A 20,779-nucleotide genomic window follows, 5' to 3' on the forward strand; every position below is an offset into this window, starting at 1 on the left:
CAGCAATATTGATGGTAGAAAGTTACAATTAGTCCATAAGACTTGAATGAAGTATGAAATTTGGATTATATTGATGGTTTTCATGTAAACCCATTTATGTATGAAACCCACATGAAATTTATGATGGTTTTGAAGTAATGATAGATGTAGTATGATATATGAACTTGAATTATGCTTATTGATGGTAAAGAAATCTGAATATTCGAAGAATTTAGGTGATTACGATGTATTGCCATGATTTTAGAAAGACTTGGTAGGAATGTGCTTAATATGCTTATACATTGTGCTAGTTAAGTAGTACGCACATAAGGTGTTCGATGAAATGCTTGAGTTGAAATGGCTATGTATGAACATGAGAAATTGAAATATTGATGATCTAATGATGGTATGAAAAATAAATGTGAGTAATGAACGTTATGGTAAATGATGTAAATGTGCGTAAGTGATGAATAACACGAAAGCTAAACGCGTATGTGATGCACCTTATAGGGTCGAAGAAAGGAGAGGAATCAAACCAAGTAAAGGCAATAGGAGTGCACGACTCCGGTAAGTTCATATGAACTTCGCTTATGTAGAATGTAGATTTTGTGTTAGTTCTCATGCAAATAATTGTTAGATGTTTCATGCGGAAATTTATAGTAAAATGTCTTAATGTGTATTGTTAGTAGAAAAAGGGAAAAGTCTATTGACGACCCGTACAAATGGGTCAAGTAAGATGAAACTGTCATAGTTAAATGGGTCAAGTAAGATGAAATTGTCATGAAGTCAACATAGCTAGCGATGACTTTCATAAGTTAAACTAGTGAAGTATGAAAAATTGATAAGTAAGAATAAGTATGATCCGTGAGAACGGGTCAGATAAAATAGGATGATTGATGATGATGGAAACTAAGATGGTGCTATATCCGTTAAACGGAATTGTCATATGAGAAGTTCGAATGAAAAGATGTAAAGATATAATGACCCGGTAATGGGTCAAATAATGATGAAAGTGAGTTAAGAATGTATGATATGAAGTGACTCATTAAGGTTGGGTCGAAAGGTCTATGCTTGAATGTTTTCAATATGTAAGGATGAATGAACATAAGTAAAATTTATGATTTGTGAGGAAAGAACAATAACATCAAGTATGTTGACAAAGTGATGATTGTTAACGGGTCGAATAATGAAAGGTGCTTAAAAGATTAAATCTTGTTAGTAAATCAAGCTAACGAATGTTTTGGTGTTATGTATGTTAGTTAAATCCCACTTATGATGACGGCGAGCTCGGATCAAACACACTATATCGCTCTTCATGCGCTTTCGGTTCAAGTTGTCTTTTTGTAAAGGGTCAAAATAATTTTTGTGATGTAAATGTTAATCTTATGTCTAGGATGTTCATGAGTAGTTTGGGTTTATAAATCTTATTTTGAATGATGTTTGTTAAAAGCAGGGAATCGGCTATAGTACGAACGAGTCATACCCAATATTTGTTAAAAATTAGTATGTCATTTTTTTTTAATTTCGAATGTGAAAAATTGGGCCCTACAAGTTGGTATCAGAGCCAAGGTTTGAGAGATTCGAACATGATGGAGTGCTTAGACTCAAACTGAAAGCTCACAAGAATGGGTGTGTTCGCTCCGAGACGCAAGAAGAGGTAAACTTTTCAAGAAAAAAATTTCCTAGTAAATATTTTTATGAGTTAATGATGTTATAGAGAGATTAGAAAGAGGTAAAAATGTAGCTATAATAGAAAAAGACATTTATTGGCTATTTGCTTATAAACCGAGTTTTAAGGCGAACGACGATGCTAAATGGGTCCGTATTTAAATTATGGACACGTAGGAAAAATAATTACGTAAAACGGACTAGTAGAACTAAAGTTATGAGGTTTTAAAGTTAGAATTTTGGTAAAAGTTGGAGCTGGGCAAGTGCAACAACAAAGAACCAAACAATCTGTCGAAAATGGGGCGTCGCGTCGCGCGACACCCACCTGGTGTCACCGTCGCGTCACGCGACCGTAGTCGCGGCCCGCCACAAACAAGAGGGTAAGCCCTCGCGCTCCAGATGCTGGCAATTGTTTGATTTTGTTGTTTTGATTATGGGACCCGTTTTAATCGGTTTTCAAGGCCTCGTAACTAATGTTTAAGGTGATTTTGATATTAAGAACAATGAAGGATAGTATGGTTTTATGACCTACGGGAATGAATTATTGAAAGCAAATAATGCATGAATGGATGATGAAAGGTATGCGGTGTGGCCATGAAGTGACCATTAACACCGAGAATGATGAATGGTATGTGGTGTGGGCACGAAGTAGCCGTTAACACTGAGGATGATGAAAGGAATTCGGTATGGTCACTAAGTGGCTACTAACACCCGAAATTATGAAATAAAATCATGATAACCATAACTAAAAGGACAAAGGTCAATAAGACGTAAGCACGATGGCATGAAGTAACATATAACGAAGTGAAAAGTGTATGAAATTAAAGAATGTGTAATAAGTAACAGAAAGAAAGTCATTGAAATATGTTAGGCATATTAACATATTTCCTAAACTATGTTGTAGAATATTTATTAAGGCAAATCCAATAGTTTCGTTAAGTTTCCGAAAATGCAACCTATGATAATTAGGATCCTCTAAATGTCAACCGGGTCATGTCGAAATGTTTCGAAGTAAGAATGTATATGATTGGAAGGTTGTGAATGAAGTTCTAGTTGGGTTTATCAACACTATGATGAGAGATATGTGGTGTGGTCATAAAGGACCGTTAACACCTAGCATGAAAGAAAGGAAAGTATAAAAATTTAAAAATGTTAGAATGAAATGAATATGACCAGAGAATAAATTTTAATAATGATCTTGAACGACATAGTAGATGGTTGATGAAAACGAATAAATTGTTAATAAAATATGTTCCGAGTAGCGGATGGTGCGAGAAAGTAAGTAAAAAGGATGAGGGATTCTATTCCCCTATGAACGAAAGGCATGCATGATGTGGCCTATCATGACCGATGTTGATGATGATGTACGAGTGGAATGAAAGTTATTGAAATATAATTATGAATGCATCATTGTAACTTGAGATGACATGGAAAGTATATGAAGTGATGAATGCAGAAAATGCTTAATGTAGATGACGGGCGAAGGAAATACAAACGATAACAAATGACACGGTAGGAAGGAATAAAATCAATGATTACGGAAGAGGATGGTATGGTCCTAGAATGTAATGAAAGGTAGGAATGATAATTACGATTAAGCTTAGAAAATATTGAACATGAAAGGATGATAGGATTTCGAGCGTAGTATGGTCCTAAGGATGAAAATTTTGTCAAATAAAAAGTAATATTAGTAGAATTAAAATTTTAAAGGAAAATATTTATGTGGTGAGTATGGATAGAGCTTTATGAAAGCAAATGAGGAGATGTTTTTTCCTCCACCTAACTAAAGATAAGCATAAACATAACAAGTAAGTGGCACATATAGCATGGTTGGTCAAGCATAATGTAGGACTAAAAGAACACACACACACACCCACACACACACACACATATATATATATATATATAAGTGATGTGTATGTGAACGTATGCGAGATATGTTGCCGCTGGTTGTGGGAATATGATGTAGGGATATGTTGATAGTTAATCGTCGTAGACCTAAATGGGATATACGAGTAAGAGTAAAACATATGGAAAATGTGGTAACATGTGATGGTGTAAGTAATTATATATACATAGAAAGATGTTGAGGTAATAAGATTATGATAAAAGAAGTATGCTACGAACACGTTGCATATTAAGCATGTGATGATCGACTTATGAGGACTAAAATCAATAATGGGCTAAGACCTAGATGGATGATTTAAGCACCGACGAGGATAGAGATTTTTGTAAGAAATGGTAAAATGATAACAAGTATGTCCAAAATCAATAAGGAAGTACAAATATGCGAATTAGTCCATACTGTAGTAATGGACTAATAAGCAACTAATCGTAATAAAGTTACTAAATGTTTGAGGCAAGTGTATGTATATGTATATGTATATATACACACACACATACATTAGTAGTCAAAGTTTTTACGCCACAAGAGGGGGTGACTAGGAATAATGATGATATTATATATAGAGGAATTAAGTAGTAGGCTCATGGTGAGCGTTATTGTTTCTAACGACATAGTGAAGGAACAAGTATGGTTAGTAACTTGGAAGGCAGAAGTAAATGACTCATAATGCTAGTAAATATATTATAATCTTCATATCAATACATGAAATAATTGCGGCTCTAAATTCTTGCTTATTATAAAGTACGGTTAGTAGATGTCTTAAAATGTCATGATGGAAAGATGGTAAGAGTTGACCCACATATCGGAAAAATGGGTAGTAGAAAGGAAAGAAAAGTGAGGAACTGTTAAGAAAGCGGGGTACACACTTAGTATGCCAAATTTAGAATAATTAGAAAGAACTCTATGGAAGATGTGAAAGGTTAACGCCGAAGGAATCTAGAATGAAAATATAAGAATGCGTAACTGTTAGAAGTGGAATGTTACATAAAGAGGGTTGAGTGGAATGTAAAATATGATGAATATTTGAATGGATATTTGAATAAATCTTGCACTCTGTCGAGTTCCCTATCGTATGTGTGGAATTATTAGAAGATAAACCTCTAAAGAAATGTTCGAGAGTTAAAGTTTTTATACGCATGATTCTTGGTTCGTATTATAAAACAACCCTACGTGGTAGAGTATAATCTCAATTATCGAATGAATGGTTGTGCCAAGTTTTATGTAACTCATACGTGAAATGGAGTGGCATATGTAATAAGCTTATAATCTCGTATATAGCGGAACCTAGGTAAGTAAATAGATAAGAATTAACCCTTTGGAGGTACAATGTTAGATAATTGTCTTAGTATTACAATTGCTAGAAGGAATGGCGTATGTATGACAACTATGGAATGTGATGACAAGTATAACCGAGTATGACACCTCGAGTGTAATATGAGTTACTCAAATGTAAGTATTGGTTACACGATCATATTGTTAGCGTGATTAAAAACTTATGTTGGCCCTTGTAACCTAGGGATAGACGGTAAAGAGGTTAGAGCAAGATAGTATGTACACGATTTGTATAAACGTATACATTAAGTTGTGGTTAACCATGCAGTTATGATAGATCATCAGCGAAAGAAATATTGGTCTCGGGTAAAGATTATACGTAGGTATTGCAAGAAAAGTTTGAAAAGAACTATCAAGCAAGTGATATAAAAGAAATTTTGCTTGATATTGGCCCTGGAAGAATGGGGAGTATGTAGAAGCTAAATAGTTAGAGACTATTGAATGATGTTTGATTTGTGATTTTATATGAATGAATAGGAATGAACAAGTATGAATATTATGATAATTATTTCCCCTAAGTAGATGTTAGAGGTATGTGGGAATGAATAATCTGACAGATAAGTTTTAAGAAATCAGCTTGAACAATTGAACGACAATCATGAAATAATGTAATAGGATCGCTTTGATTCATACAAGATTGAATTACCAAATGTATTAGACAAGTTTAGAGTAGTAACGACCGATTCATCACGAGGGATGATCGAATGAAAGCATGTTATCGAAGTTCAAGGTATGTAATTACGAAAGGATACAGATAAACTTGTCAGAATGTATGTATTCAGGTTTCGGGGACGAAACCTTCTTTAAGGGGAGTAGACTTGTAACACTCCAAATTTCGTATGTAATATTATAATGTTATAATCGCAATATTTTGACGAAAAGAAATGGTAAATATAGATTTTTACCATTATTAAAGTTTTATAAATTGTAGTAAATCTAAAATCTAATGTATGCATGAAGGTTAACTAGGTTAGTATGTAGAAATGGGGAAAGTGGCATGTTATAAAGGAATGAGGGGGTGAAACGGAAAAAAGATGTTTGATTTAATGGGTCTTATAATAATTCGTGAATGTATGTAAGAATATTGATGGTAGAAGGTTACAATTAGTCCATAAGACTTGAATGAAGTATGAAATTTGGATTACATTGATGGTTTTCATGTAAACCCATTTATGTATGAAACCCACATGAAATTTATGATGGTTTTGAAGTAATGATAGATGTAGTATGATATATGAACTTGAATTATGCTTACTGATGACAAAGAAATCTGAATATTCGAAGAATTTAGGTGATTATGATGTATTGCCATGATTTTAGAAAGACTTGGTAGGAATATGTTTAATATGCTTATACATTGTGCTAGCTAAGTAGTACGCACATAAGGTGTTCGATGAAAGCTTGAGTTGAAATGGCTATGTATGAACATGAGAAATTGAAATATTAATGATATAATGATGGTATTAAAAATAAATGTGAGTAATGAACGTTATGCTAAATGATGTAAACGTGCGTAAGTGATGTATAACGCGAAAGCTAAACGCGTATGTGATGCACCTTATAGGGTCGAAGAAAGGAGGGGAATCAAACCAAGTAAAGGAAATAGGATCACACGACTCCGGTAAGTTCATATGAACTTCGCTTATGTAGAATGTAGATTTTGTTTTAGTTCTCATGTAAATAATTGTTCGATGTTTCATGCGGAAATTTATAGTAAAATGTCTTAATGCGAATTTTTAGTAGAAAAGGGAAAAGTCTATTGACGACCCGTACAAATGGGTCTATAGTATGAGAATGAGGTGTTCTTGATGATGTGTTGACCCGCAGTTAAATGGGTCAAGTAATATGAAATTGTCATGAAGTTAACATAACAAGCGATGACTTTCATAAGTCAATCTAGTGAAGTATGAAAAATTGATAAGTAAGAATAAGTATGATCCGTGAGAACAGGTCGGATAAAATATGATGATTAATGATGATGGAAACTAAGATGGTGCTATATCCTTAAACGGAATTGTCATATGAGAAGTTCGAATGAAAAGATGTAAAGATATAATGACCCGGTAACGGGTCAAAAAATGATGAAAGTGAGTTAAAAATGTATGATATGAAGCGACTCATTAAGGTTGGGTCGAAAGATCTATGCTTGAATATTTTCAATATGTAAGGATGAATGAACGTATGCAAAATTTATGATTTACGAGGAAAGAACAATAACATCAAGTATGTTGACAAAGTGATGAATTGTTAATGGGTCGAATAATGAAAGGTAATTAAAATATTAAATCTTTTTAGTAAATCAAGCTAACGAATGTTTTGGTGTTATGTATGCTAGGTGACTCCCCCTTATGATGACGGCGAGCTCGGATCGAACACACTATATCGCCCTTCCGGTTCAAGTTGTCTTTTTGTAAAGGGTCAAAATAATTTTTGTGATGTAAATGTTAATCTTATGTCTAGGATGTTCATGAGTAGTTTGGATTTATAAATGTTATTTTGGGTAGTTCGGACAAAACACTTGTGATGAATCTTGTATGGTCACAACTTTTGTATCTTTTGAAAAGTGTCGTAGAATTTATTTTGAATGATGTTTGTTAAAAGCAGGGAATCGCTTATAGTACGAACGGGTCATGACCAATTTTTGTTAAAAATTAGTATGTCATTATTTTTAATTTTGAATGTGAAAAAGTGGGCGCTACACAACCGCATGATTTCTACTCGTGACCTGGGTAATTAAAAGCTAAAGGCCTAACCGGGTGATTTAGCTGTAAAAAAAAAAAGATAATTCACTATATTAATTCTTATCATATTAATACACGTGGAATAATTTGTTAAAGTAATTAATTCAATATCTACAAAATCAAAGAATGGCAATAGTGTTTGCCTTCAATTGGGTTAAATGGGTGGTAAGGGAAATAGCGCCAGGCAGCCCTGGCACTCTTCTATTGGCCCAACAAATTTACGATTTTATCTCTCTTTAAATTTATGATTTTGTCATCAGTTCAAAATTATGTTTTTGCCTCCACTTAAAAATAAATTTACGATTTTACTTCCAACTAAAAATTTCAATTTTGCCCCCGGTTAAAAATTACGACTTTGCCCCGTTTCAATTTACAGTTTTGCCATTAATTTTTTTCCCTTATAATTACGATTTTACCATCAGTTCAAAGTTATGTTTTTACCCACACTTAAAAATAAATTAACGCTTTTACTCTCAGCTAAAAATTCAATTTTGCCCTCAGTTCAATATTACGATTTTGCCCCGTATAAATTTATAGTTTTGCCATTAGTTTTTTTTCTCAAATCCAATTTACGATTTTGCCCTCAACTTATATTTACATTTTCTCCATCATTTTTGTTTGTTTTCCTGGTGAAACTACAATTTCGCCCTCCGTTAAAAATTACGTTTACCCAATCGTTTTAATTTTTTTTTCTTTTTTTTTTTTTGCAAAAGTAGAAAACATTTTTTAATTGGTTGACTTGATTTAATTTTTTTTCCGTGTCAAGGAACCGCCTAACCCTCGCTCATTAGTCTTGAAAAATTACAGTTTTGCCATGATCCGAAAAATATCGTTTTATTTTTTTATTTCCTAGCAAAATTATAATAGTGCTTTTTTTTTACTGATTGATAATTATTCGGCCATCGGCCCATAACACGGGCAAGGCATCATCTAGTTTAGTTATAAAAACAATAACGACAAATAGATCGTCAAAAATAAAGAATATGCACAAACTAACATGAAATCCAAAGAATTAGTTCTTATTTTAATATTCCAACGTATATATAATTTTAGGACATTTACCAAAACATTATCGTATGTTTCACCAGACAAAAAACCAACGGAAATTACATACATACACACACATGTTTAACTCACGTGATAAAAACGCCATGTACACAAAAAGAAACAATCAGACCGTCCGCAATAGGGTTTTTTTGACGTTTTTCCCTAAAAAACGCTCCAAAATACCCTCTGGTCGTTTTTTGCAAAAAAAAAAAAAGAAAAAAAAAAACGATTTGGCATTCTTTTTCCACGCATTTGTTCTAATTCTTTGGCCAATGACCGTTGTTCTTCTTTTTGTTTGGCCAATATCATTTTTTCGATGCTTTTTTTTTTATTCAATTCTTTACACTCCTTTTAACATAATGCTCTACAATGCCCAAATACCCATTACACCCAGTTGAAAAAAACGCACTATAATGCCTCATTACTCACTATACCGTCACATAACGCAAAACACCAAAAAAATGAAGTAATTATTTGTGTCTTCCATCCACTACACATTGTGTTAATAATATGTTGAACCTCGAAACTGAAATCAGCCAAAAATCACATTATAAGTTCACAATAAATTAGCCACTCATATATGTAATAAGGAATCGAAAACACCCCTCTATTTTGCATAATATTCCGGCAGAAATGGAGATTCTACAGCCAAATCCGAACCTTAAAACCTACGACAACAAGGAGCCAAAAGACACATACAACATGGCATACATTATACATTTTCTACTAGGTGCCGGATATTTGGTTCCATGGAACGCCTTCATCACAGCCGTTGATTATTTCCGGTATCTATACCCTAACAAACACATCAACAAGGCGTTTTCTGTGGGTTACATGTCGGCCGCGATGGCCGTGCTTTTTACGCTCATGTGGTTTTCAAGGTCGAGCCGGATTAAGTTGCCGTCGGTTCGGACCCGGATGAATTTGGGTCAGTGTTTGTTTATTTTGGCTCTCATGGTGGCGCCGGTGACGGACTGGATTGTTCATGGGAAGGAGGAGACTAGGAAGGCGATGAATATCGCGTTTGTGGTGCTTGTTTCCATGGTTATGATCAGTGGATTAGCTGATGGGTTAGTGGGTGGAAGTCTGGTTGGAGCCACTGGAGCTCTACCTGGACGGTATATGCAGGCGGTTTTTGCTGGTAACGCTACCGCCGGTATGATTTATATCTTTAGGCTGTTTATATCTATTTTTTAGGGGTTTTTCTTCGAATTGTCATTTTCTCTAATCTTGTAAATGAAAAAGAAATAGAGTGGGATATTGGGGTGCAAATGAGCCGAGCTCGATTAATTTATGACAGCTTGAGCTGGTTCGGTTTAAGCTTTGTTTCAAACTCGAGTTCGGCTTGTTTATTATCTATTAATTAATATATTAAATAAAAATAATATAAATAATAAACTCATTTAAACTTGTAAGCTCGATAAGTGAAGCTCGGGCTCGTTTACTAAACAAGCTTATTTTTAGGTTCAAAATCGGCTCAAAAACAAGTTGAAATAAGCTCAGCTCGGCTAGGATCGTTTACACTTAGGCTCGATAAGGCGACGAGCTTCACATATCAGGCTCGAGCTCGGTGTCCATAAAAAAACGAGTTTTATTTTAGCCACAAGCTCAACTCGGACTCGATAAGTCTCAACTCGTTTCGTTTCGAGCTTTTTCTCGAGCTGATCAACTTATTTGCACCCCTAGCAGTAAGTGGGAGTAGCTTTTCTATAAGGGCATAAACAGGTTGAGTCGACTTTGAGCTTGACTTGTTTATTTGTATGAGAGCTCTAGATCTAGCTCGAGTTCGAGTTCACTTGTTTAATCTACGAGAGCTCGAGTGCGAGTTGTTCCAAGCTCTATCTACAACTCAAACTAGGTTTTAAGCCCGAGCTTGTCTCGTTAAATTATGATTTCATATACATTTATAGTTATATTCTTATGTATCTTTTAGTATTATATTCACACATATAACATAATATATATTCTTAGTGATTTGTATCATAATTTTAACATAATAAGAAATATTATACAGATAGATATAATATATTAAATGAAAATTGTATTAACAATACTCGTTTACATTCGCAAGTCAGCTCAAGCTCGATAAGGAAGCTTAGGTTCGAGCCCGTTTATTTAACAAACTTATTTTTAAAATTAGGCTCGCGTTTGTGCTCGTCTCAATTCAAGTTTTTAGCAACCTGCTCTTGAGTATCTGGCATACGGCAATTGGCTTGTTTGCACCCCTAGTATCTATTTACGTCGATAAAGATATACCTTTGCCCTCATCCCAAATTCCTGACCACGAGTTAGATTTTTACTAGGAAGATTTGTATGTTATTGTCTAAAATCCCGATTAATTATAATATTTGCAGGTCTGGCGGTTTCGATACTAAGAATAATAACAAAGGCATCACTTCCACACACACGAACGGGTCTCCGAACAAGCACACAGATCTACTTCACATTCAGTGCCATCATGGTACTTCTATGCATCATATGCACCAACGTTCTACACAAACTACCGGTGATCCGATTCTACCGAAGTAACCGAAAACACATCGACCCCATCCAACCCATGTCAACCCAATCAAACTTCTGGCAAGTAGTTAAAAAAATCCGTTATCTAGTGATAGCAGTATTTGCAATCTACCTAGTGTCACTATCAATATTCCCAGGTTATTTAAGTGAAAACGTTGCATCAACTTATTTTAAAGATTGGTATCCTATATTACTCATTACAACTTTTAACGTTGGAGATTTTGTGGGCAAGTGTTTGACTGCTGTTTATGTGCCACGTGGCAGTAAGTTGGTGGTTTGGTGGTGTATGAGTAGGCTGTTGTTTTATCCACTGTTTGTAGGTTGTGTGTATGGACCCAAATGGATGCATAGTGAGGGTCCGGTTATGAGTTTGACCATGATGCTTGGTGTGAGCAATGGGTACTTGACTAGTGTGCTTATGATACTTGCACCCAAGTTGGTACCGGTCGAGGAGTCCGAGGTGGTTGGGATCGCTATGCAGACGTTTTTGGTGGTTGGGTTGGTCGTGGGTTCGGCGCTTGGTTGGTTGTGGAACCTTTGAGCTAGTATTCATTGGTTATAACTTATGTCACGAATTAATAAAACTAGTTTTGTTTCAATATTCAAGCCGAGTGTCTCACTGAAAGTAGCATCACTATTCCTATGGAGTAGAAGTAAGACTGTCTATATCTTACCTTCCTTAGACCCTATCTTAGCATTGCTATTGGTGGGATTTACTATGATGATGATGACTTTTGTTTCAATATTGTCTCGTAGTATTAGTTATTGTTATTTTGCGAGGATTGAACTTGTTATTTGGATATGTCTTTAGTAATTTATAATATTTTTTTTTATATTTGATTAATGTGAATTAGTTAATGCTTTGTAGATTTAATACCTAGTTAGTTGATTTTACAATTCTTAGTTTATTAACTTCTATAGTTAAGCAATAACAATTTTAATTGTGATTAGCTATGTAAAAATTCTCAAAACACCTTATAAGGATCTTTGATCGCAACCCCGGACTTGTACGGCGCGAACCAGCACGAAAACAAAGAATTTTGAAACTGGACTCTCAAGAGACACGCGGGTGGGGGGGTGGGGGGGGTACCCCTAAGTCTTCCGTGTGTCGCGGGGGAGTACCAAGATACGTGGGGCTCGAGCGCGACGTGTGGCAGGGGCTATATGTAACGCTTCGCATTTTTGTAGCTTTCTTATTTTAGCAAGTCTTGTTGTACTTTCCATTTTTAGACACTTGTACCCTTGTTGTATTCTATTTTCGTTTCAATTGTATTCCGAGACTGTTGATCATAATGAAAACGAAATTATTTTAATCATATTCGTGTTAGACTTATGTGCAAACTTTTACTCAAAATTCACATGTTAAACACTATATTATGCTTGATTCTTGACTCTTAATTTTACATTGATGCTTATACTCGTTAAACTGATTAAAACACATAAAATAATCAAACTCGAAAATGAAAGTATTGAAAACATGTGGATTCGTACGAACCCACCCAGTTCGTAACTATCGTTCGCAGCTAAAATCTAGGAAATCCTAGCAAACACTCTTTCCAATTCGCCATTTCTTTTGCAAACACTCTCAAATTGCTGTTGCGATCAGAAGCTTTGTAAGTTTTCTCCTTTTTCCATTCAATTTCATTTTGATTTCATATCATGAGTTTTTAATCACAAACTCTAAACTTTTATAAAACTCTTGATTCAACCTATCTCAAAGATGGGTTCCACTCGTTTTGCCTAGGCAAACTGTGGTGGAGCATCAATTATACGAAACTGGATCAATGTTCATCACATTTTACAACTTAGTCATAGTTTTCTTTCGATTATTATACGATCTTGGTGGAATCGGGAATCCATCAGACCCTTAACTCATCTCATAGTTAAGGGCCTGCATTAGGGATAATTTCCATAAAGAAACGACCTGTTTCGATGGATGGAACATAACTTTCTCACCAAGAACAATGGGTTCGTACGAAGGGACTATACCCGTTCGTACGAACGCACCTGGGTTCATACTTCCTGTTTTGATTTCAGTTCTTTTTCACGCTTGCTTGTCCTTAATTAAACATTATCTACTGATTTAAACAAACTAAACAAATACTCCAACATTCTCTGCCGAATCCGATAAAACTAAAACTTTTTATCACGAACACAATGGATCCATTCGAATGGACAGAGCCCATCCGTACGAACCCACACTGACACTTTGTCACGACTGTTTTATTTTATGTTTCGACGTCAGATTTTTACACCCGATCATTTTACTTACTGTCCACATCATTTACCTCACTGTTTTAACACTCGAATTAGTTCATATCACACTTAAACAGTCGATTCGTACCAAACGTGAATGTCCATCCGTACGCATGGGCTATGCCCATCTGTACGAATGGATTGTTTTACGCTTTAACTTTTGTTGTATCACGTATTTCAATAATCTTATCCAACACTCTTTCACATCAGCAATCTTACACTCTTGTTTATCTCTTTCAGTGTAATCTCGAGACTTCATCAACTTTCCTCGCGGTTTAAGTGTAATTCCTACGCAAAACTGTGAGTATACTCGATCCCATTTTCATTTTAGTCACTTTGGGTGCAACATGTACAACATACAAAAAAATGCAACACTTGAAACTTGTTTATAATCAAACTTTATCCACATTTAAACATGAAAACATGTGATACTTGTTAATTTCATATGCTATGTGAACATTTGTGTCTATATGCTCATTAACTTTGCTAGCCTAACTTGACAATTATAGCGCTATAGGATTGACGCACCGCCCTTGAGTCTTGGGGTATTGTTAAGTAAAACATGTTAACCCCCCTCTTCATTGCGATGATGTAGGGAAGGCAAGATTACGTTGGAAACTTGGGTTTTACATATAGTTTACACTAGTCCAACATATTAGTAACTTGTATACATTATTCATGTTGGATATGAGCACGTTAAACATTTTATTCTTATTATGCTATGTATCGAAACTTGTATACTCGCCAACATTTTTGTTGATCTTTATTTTTATTACATGTTGCAGGTTGATTAGATGAAATGATGAAGAATCAAGCTAGGGTGAACTTAGAAACACACCTTAGAAATAAACAATGTTTTGAATCTTTGTTTTGATACAATTTGGTTATGTTTAAATCATGTATGATATTTTAGTATATTTATGAAATCTCAATTTAATTATATTGTCACAATTAGTGTTATGATGCTTTGAGCGATTTGTTTTCGTCTCACTCTAATGTTTCCGCCATCGGTTAGATTTTACCACCGGACTAAACGTCTCATGGATAATCAATTCCTAGCTGTTGGTTAAACCCTTAACCACTAAACGGTCTTTGTGACGTTTGATATTCCTATTTGTAGGATCGTTTTACCGACCGAAACGAGTCGTTCAGAGGTGTTCTACTCAATATGAAAGGCGGAAACAGACATATTGAGTTCGATTCAGCTAGATCTTCACTTTAACTGTCTTTTTGATTGATTTGACAAAGTTTTACAGCAAGTTGACACTTCAGCAGCACTTCGGCTCTGGAATCGATCTTCATAATTTCGTACGAAATGAAATCACAAGACACCTATATATAGGCAAGCTAATTTCGCACGAAACATGTTCATACGAAATTAGTTTCACAAGAAATTACAATTTCGTGCGAAATTACCTTCAAACCTATATTTTACATTTTCCTTGTATAACGTTCCCTGATCTTTCAATACTAATCTAAGACTCGAACGAAGACGAAGTCGACAGACGTATGCACCAACAGACCCCCCCTCAGATGTTGACGAAGTCTTCGGTACGAGTCTTCTGCATATCAACTCTTCAATCTTGATCGGTTTTCTTTGGATTTGACGCTTTAGCATACTTCCCAAACTCTATCTTCTCTTCTACAGCATCAACACTCCTTTGAATGATGTTCCAGGATCTATCTCTGGCTCTAACCTCGTCAGACTCCCCCTTTTATCAAACTGGGATTGCTGTCTGGAATTAGCTATCACCTTGAGATCGAATCCTGGCTCAAACTCTGTTCAGCTCTTCACAGGTTCTGAATCGTAGCCTGGCTTTCCATAGCATCAGGATCAGAAACCCGGCTTTAACCTACACAACTCTCAACCATTTGTAAGATAAACAATTTTGACGCTAAAAGGCTCAGCTGCATCACTTGAATTTACAACACTAAAAATTTTGATTCAAATTAATGAACCATTTAAACATTTTAAAAACTTCACATCTCAAACAATCTTTCCCAATCCACTTGTTCATCATGTTTAGCACTTGGAATGTTGAAAATCATTTTTCCAACATCAATTGTCGAAAATCTTTTTGGTATTTTGTTTTGATGAAAGCAGTAAATAAAAATTAAATACAGTTTTTGTGAGTCTGTGTAAGAGGATCATATCAGTTTATAAGACATATCACCAACACCGTTGATCTTGATTAATCATTAAATTTTAAACAAATTCACTTCTGATTATCAGTATTGTTGTCCACTTAAACTTCTACACAGGTCTCAATTGAATCGAGATACGAATTAGTGTTTTTAGAAACTAACTTACTCATGTGTTCCACCTCAGAATATACTCCTGTATCAAAATTCCCTAGATTCAGTCTTACAGGTGAGTATACCAATCTGATATCTGTATTCTGGGTTAGTGCGAGACCTTAAGAGCTCAGGTACGAACCATCGTTCGATCAAAGAGATGAAGGCTCCACTTTCGGTGTGTTCCCTTTAGGGAATCTTTTCTTCAACTGCTATTGATTTATATCTTTCGATATTTTCTCAATTTTTAGCAGAGGGAGAGCTTTAAAAGCGCATTAAAGAATTATACAAGGTCTAGGCCATTGCTTTCGCAAAATCAGAAGACCAGGTATAATACCCCAGATATCAAACAGCATAAAGACCTAGTATCTCAGAATCAGGCAATCTCTCAAACAAGATTTCGGGGGTTACCCATATATCCGAGAGATGTTCCCTACGAGATAAACAAGTTTTGATATTTAGGTTTATATCTCAAATACAATTTACTAACTGTGTGAAGCCCACTGATACATCATTAGTAAGACTTGTTTAAAATCATTTTGACTTTACAATTCTTTAGCATGTTGTGATAGTCCACTGATGTATTATCATTTCCTCTTTTTCACAACAAGACTCATTTTGAATTTTTCAATGTTTTTTATCTTTTCAAATTTTCGAATTTTTCTAAAAATTATTACTCCCCCTAAAATCAAAATATGTTTCAATTTTGATTTTCAAGTAAAATTTGAAAACAAACTGTACAAGAAATTTGACAACTTGATGTGAATTCCTTCAATTCGCCATCCGCTTTGCATAAACAATCAGAACTCCCCCTTACAACAAACTATTTTCTCATTATGATTTCAAAACACTTAAGTTTGTTTTAATCAAAATGGTTTTTCCGGAAAATTAGTTTTGTTGGTTGTATCACTTGTAAAAATGGGGATTACTTCATCACTTTGGTTTCTTCAACCTCTAAGAAAAAATTAACAATTTTAGATTCTACCAACACATACCACTTGTAGAAAATCAAGTACAACTTAATATCCCTGATTAACCACTTGTAAATCTAAATATCACAGTTACCAACCTGTGAATTTCTCAAGAAAGATGTCGATTCCTACTCCCCAATTACCGACCTGGGAGTTCCGGCAAGTCAGGTTTTTCATTTAAAGAGATCCACCCAAGCCTGACAGACCTTGGGTGTTTTTTATTGTTCATCACTCGGTTTCTTTTCAATTTTTTGTTTTAAATTTCCGTTTGACAATGATGGAAAACTTGCATCATCCATTGTCTTAACGGAATTATCACCTTTTACCTCAACAAATGGCTCCTCTGGCTTTGACGAACCAGATTCATCGCCTGAACGTGGCTTGTCTGACTTTGATAAGTCAGATTCATCGCCAGGAAGTGAAAATTTCACTTTCTTTGTTTTGTTAATCTTTTGATTAACCACTTTATCTATCTTTATTATCCCTTTTGTCCTTAGATTTGTATCTGATGAATTCGGTTTACTCGACTGATCATTCTTTAGAGAGCAAAATGATTTATCAGAACTGTTATCTGATTTTCTGGTTGTATCCGAGGACAAAATCCTTTCAAGATACTCTCGTGCTTTCTTCCTTTTCTTTCTCAGCCTGTCTTTTTGCCCTTGAGAAAGCTTTACTTTCTGTTCTTTCTCTTTCTGCTCCTTGGGCTTTTCTTCGACTTTGACTGATTTCTTTGTCATTTTCTGAGATTCAGCCCTCGATTTTCCCTTTGATCTCATTGGGCAATCTCTGGCAATAGCTTTGATATGACATTCAAAGCATCTCCTAGTCTCAAAACTCCGACTTTGGCAGTTAACAACAATGTGTCCTTGAACACCACATGTGTAACACACTCTGTTATCATACCTTTCACCACTTTCAAAGCACACACTTAAATCATAACATTGTTTGGCTTTGTGGTAATCATCATTCTTCTTGAAAGCTGGATTTGACTTTTGAGCACTGTGGTCAAACCTGCACCACTTATTACCAACTTTTTGTAAGTTTTGTTTTTTCCAATTTTTGTGGTTTTTTATCATGATTGAATGATTGAACTGATGAACTTTTATTTTTGTTTTGAAGATTTTTCAAATTTTTCACATTTTGTTTTTGTTCTGCATTCTTCTTCAAAGGTTTCTGTGATGAACATTTACCTTTTTCTGTAGATTGCAAAACAGTTTCTTGAAACTTTTCTTTTAATTTCAAAAATATTTTCTTTTTCTCATCTTCATCATCGGCTTTCTCATCACAATCTTCAATTTTGACTTTGTCAAAATTTGTGACATTATCACTTATTGGAATTGAATTAATCAGTTTTGGACAAAGATGATTCAGAAATTCTGAAGAGGTCACAAAACCTTTTAATTTCTTTTCAAGCTCATCAATTTTATTTCTAGCATTCTCAGCTTCATTTTCAAGCTGAGAGATTTTCTCAAGATGAGACTTGATTGCCTTTTCATTTTCAATTTTATTCTTTTCAAGAACAGATTTTTCATTTTCTAAAACTTTTATTTGATCTTGAAATTTTGTTTCCTTTTCTTTTAAATTTTTGTTTTCCAATTTTATCCAAAAATCTTCATTTTCTGAAGCTTTTATTCTGTTTTCAAACTCTTTTTCTTTTTCTTTTAAAATTTTATTTTTCAATGTCAAACTCTCTACATCCTTCAAGAGTTTGACATTATCTGATTTTGATTTTTCACAATTTGAGCATATTTCAAGAATCTGTTTATCATCAGCTTTCCTCTCAACCTTGAAAGCTGGAATTTTTTCAACCTGTTCTTTTACCACTCGAACTATTTCTTCAGGTTTGACTTCATCATTATGTGACAACCCAGTTGTCTCATCCTGTTCAGATGTATCTTGATGAACATTGTCAACCTGTTTCTTCTCGGATTTTTCAATTTCTTCCACATTTGCTGCCATATGAGTCTTCATTTACGCAGCTTGTTTATTTTTAAGCTTTTCAATTTGTCCTGCAAAGAACACATTAAACATTTCAGATGAAATTAACTTTTTATAAAATTCAAGTTTTTTCAATTTCTTCACTATCATCGTCACTCTCTTCATCAGATGAATGATCAAACACTGGAGCTTTCTCTGAAACAACTTCTGAAATATTTTCAGTTTTTTCTGAATCAACTTCTAAACCCTTTTCAGCTTTGTCTAAAACTATTTCTGAATCCTTTTTTATTGAAACTGGTTCTCTTGAAATTGATTCTTCCAAAACTAGTTCTTCTTCAATCTTAATAGGACTCTCCTCTAGAGATATATAGTAATACAACAATATATCTTCTTCAAAATCCATGCTTTGGTAACAATTTTCACAATATCAGTCACTATCAAACGAAATCAATCTTTTAAATGAAATATCTTCAAGCGAAATATCAGTTCAAACGAAATAGCAACCCACACGAAATCAGTAGTTTCAAACGAAATGGTGATTTCGTGCAAACTAACCAAACGAAATATAATTTCATGCGAAATTAACTTGGATTCAAACGAAATCAAGTCAATTTGAAATGAAATATTAATTTCGTATGAAATATCTCAAGCGAAATACTAATTCCGTGAGAAATAACCCATCTTTTTCACACGAAATACTAATTTCGTATGAAATCAACACCAATTTCAAACGAAATTAAACACAAAATGTAATTTTGTGTGAAATTAAGAAGCTATTTCAAATTATGTTGATATCATCATGTCGATCTGTTTTTGGCAAAACTGATCAAGTTCTATGTCGATTTTAGATCTGATTCTTTCAAGAATTTGTTAAAACTATGTTTTACACGTTATATGTGAAAATCAGTCCATTTTAACTGTGAAAACTTGATTAATTTTGAAATGAAGGTGTAGAAATCAGAATTTTCCAGCAAAAACGAGCTAAAATGTAAGAACTCTTCCTCCTGAGCTCTGATACCACATGTAGGATCGTTTTACCGACCGAAACGAGTCGTTCAGAGGTGTTCTACTCAATATGAAAGGCAGAAACAGACATATTGAGTTCGATTCAGCTAGATCTTCACTTTAACTGTCTTTTTGATTGATTTGACAAAGTTTTACAGCAAGTTGACACTTCAGCAGCACTTCGGCTCTGGAATCGATCTTCGTAATTCCGTACGAAATGAAATCACAAGACACCTATATATAGGCAAGCTAATTTCGCACGAAACATGTTCATACGAAATTAGTTTCACATGAAATTACAATTTCGTGCGAAATTACCTTCAAACCTATATTTTACATTTTCCTCGTATAACGTGCCCTGATCTTTCAATACTAATCTAAGACTCAAATGAAGACGAAGTCTACAGACGTATGTACCAACACTATTTTCATCATGTTTCAACCTGTATACCCACTTACAATCAACAACATTAGCATCGAAACTGGTGGTACTAAAGTCCAGGTACCGTTTCTCGTTAAGGCTTTGTACTCCTCTGTCATGGCAGCGCGCCATTGAGGAATTTTGTTAGCAATGGCAAAGGTGGATGGTTCGGTTAAGGAAGAGTCGGTGGAAGTGTTGAAAGCAAAAGCATTGTAGGGAGTCTTTTTCATATGATTTTGCCGAAGATTTGGAGGGTGAAAGCGAGGCTGGGTGTCGGTTGTGGTAGGTATGGAAGTGGATTGGGTTTGGACAGAAGATTGAGTTAGTGGTGGAATGGGTGTAGTAGTAGATGGGTTTGTCTCAGCCGAGTTTTGGTAAGTTTGATAGGATAGAATTGTGGGGTGAGTAGCCACAGTTGAGCGTCGTTGATAGGTGACAGCCGGTGAGTCGGCTTGTGATGGGATGGTTTGTTGGGCCTGGGTAGTGGGTAGTTTAACATATTCGGTTTGAGCCGAGGGTGATGATGGTTCTGTTTGGTTGGAATTTGGTGGGTTAGGTTGTTGGTTGATTGTGGAACAGGATGGTTGTTCATGTGGTGTAAGAAAGGAATAGGATGAAAAATAAGGATCGGGAGAGGGTGGGGTAGTGTAACACCCCAAAAACGGGTTTGGTAATAACACCACGCTAATATTTATGAACA

At 34.8% G+C, this 20,779-nt stretch overlaps 2 protein-coding genes across 2 annotated transcripts; both read left to right on the top strand.

The window, feature by feature from the left end:
* The first annotated feature begins 9,306 nt into the window (after positions 1-9,306).
* Positions 9,307-10,040, top strand: LOC110892520 (equilibrative nucleotide transporter 8). Its single transcript, XM_022139679.2, has 2 exons — positions 9,307-9,829; positions 9,871-10,040. The coding sequence occupies exons 1-2, from the start codon at positions 9,307-9,309 to the stop codon at positions 10,038-10,040; spliced, it is 693 nt and encodes a 230-aa protein (XP_021995371.2).
* Positions 10,041-11,049: 1,009 nt separating this feature from the next.
* On the top strand, positions 11,050-11,894 carry LOC118484811 (equilibrative nucleotide transporter 8-like). Its single transcript, XM_035980817.1, has one exon. It carries the CDS (start codon positions 11,132-11,134, stop codon positions 11,732-11,734), a length of 603 nt encoding a protein of 200 aa, XP_035836710.1. The 5' UTR covers positions 11,050-11,131; the 3' UTR covers positions 11,735-11,894.
* Positions 11,895-20,779: the final 8,885 nt, after the last annotated feature.

This window comes from Helianthus annuus, chromosome 12 (assembly GCF_002127325.2).
Source record: "Helianthus annuus cultivar XRQ/B chromosome 12, HanXRQr2.0-SUNRISE, whole genome shotgun sequence".
Taxonomy (NCBI): domain Eukaryota; kingdom Viridiplantae; phylum Streptophyta; class Magnoliopsida; order Asterales; family Asteraceae; genus Helianthus; species Helianthus annuus.

Excerpts from the sequence above, each read along its gene's own strand:
- LOC110892520 (XM_022139679.2), top strand. The coding sequence starts at position 9,307 with ATGGAGATTCTACAGCCAAATCCGAACCTTAAAACCTACGACAACAAG. Across the intron at positions 9,830-9,870 it reads TGCTGGTAACGCTACCGCCG|GGGTTTTTCTTCGAATTGTC; the intron begins GTATGATTTATA and ends TCTATTTTTTAG.
- LOC118484811 (XM_035980817.1), top strand. The coding sequence starts at position 11,132 with ATGGTACTTCTATGCATCATATGCACCAACGTTCTACACAAACTACCG.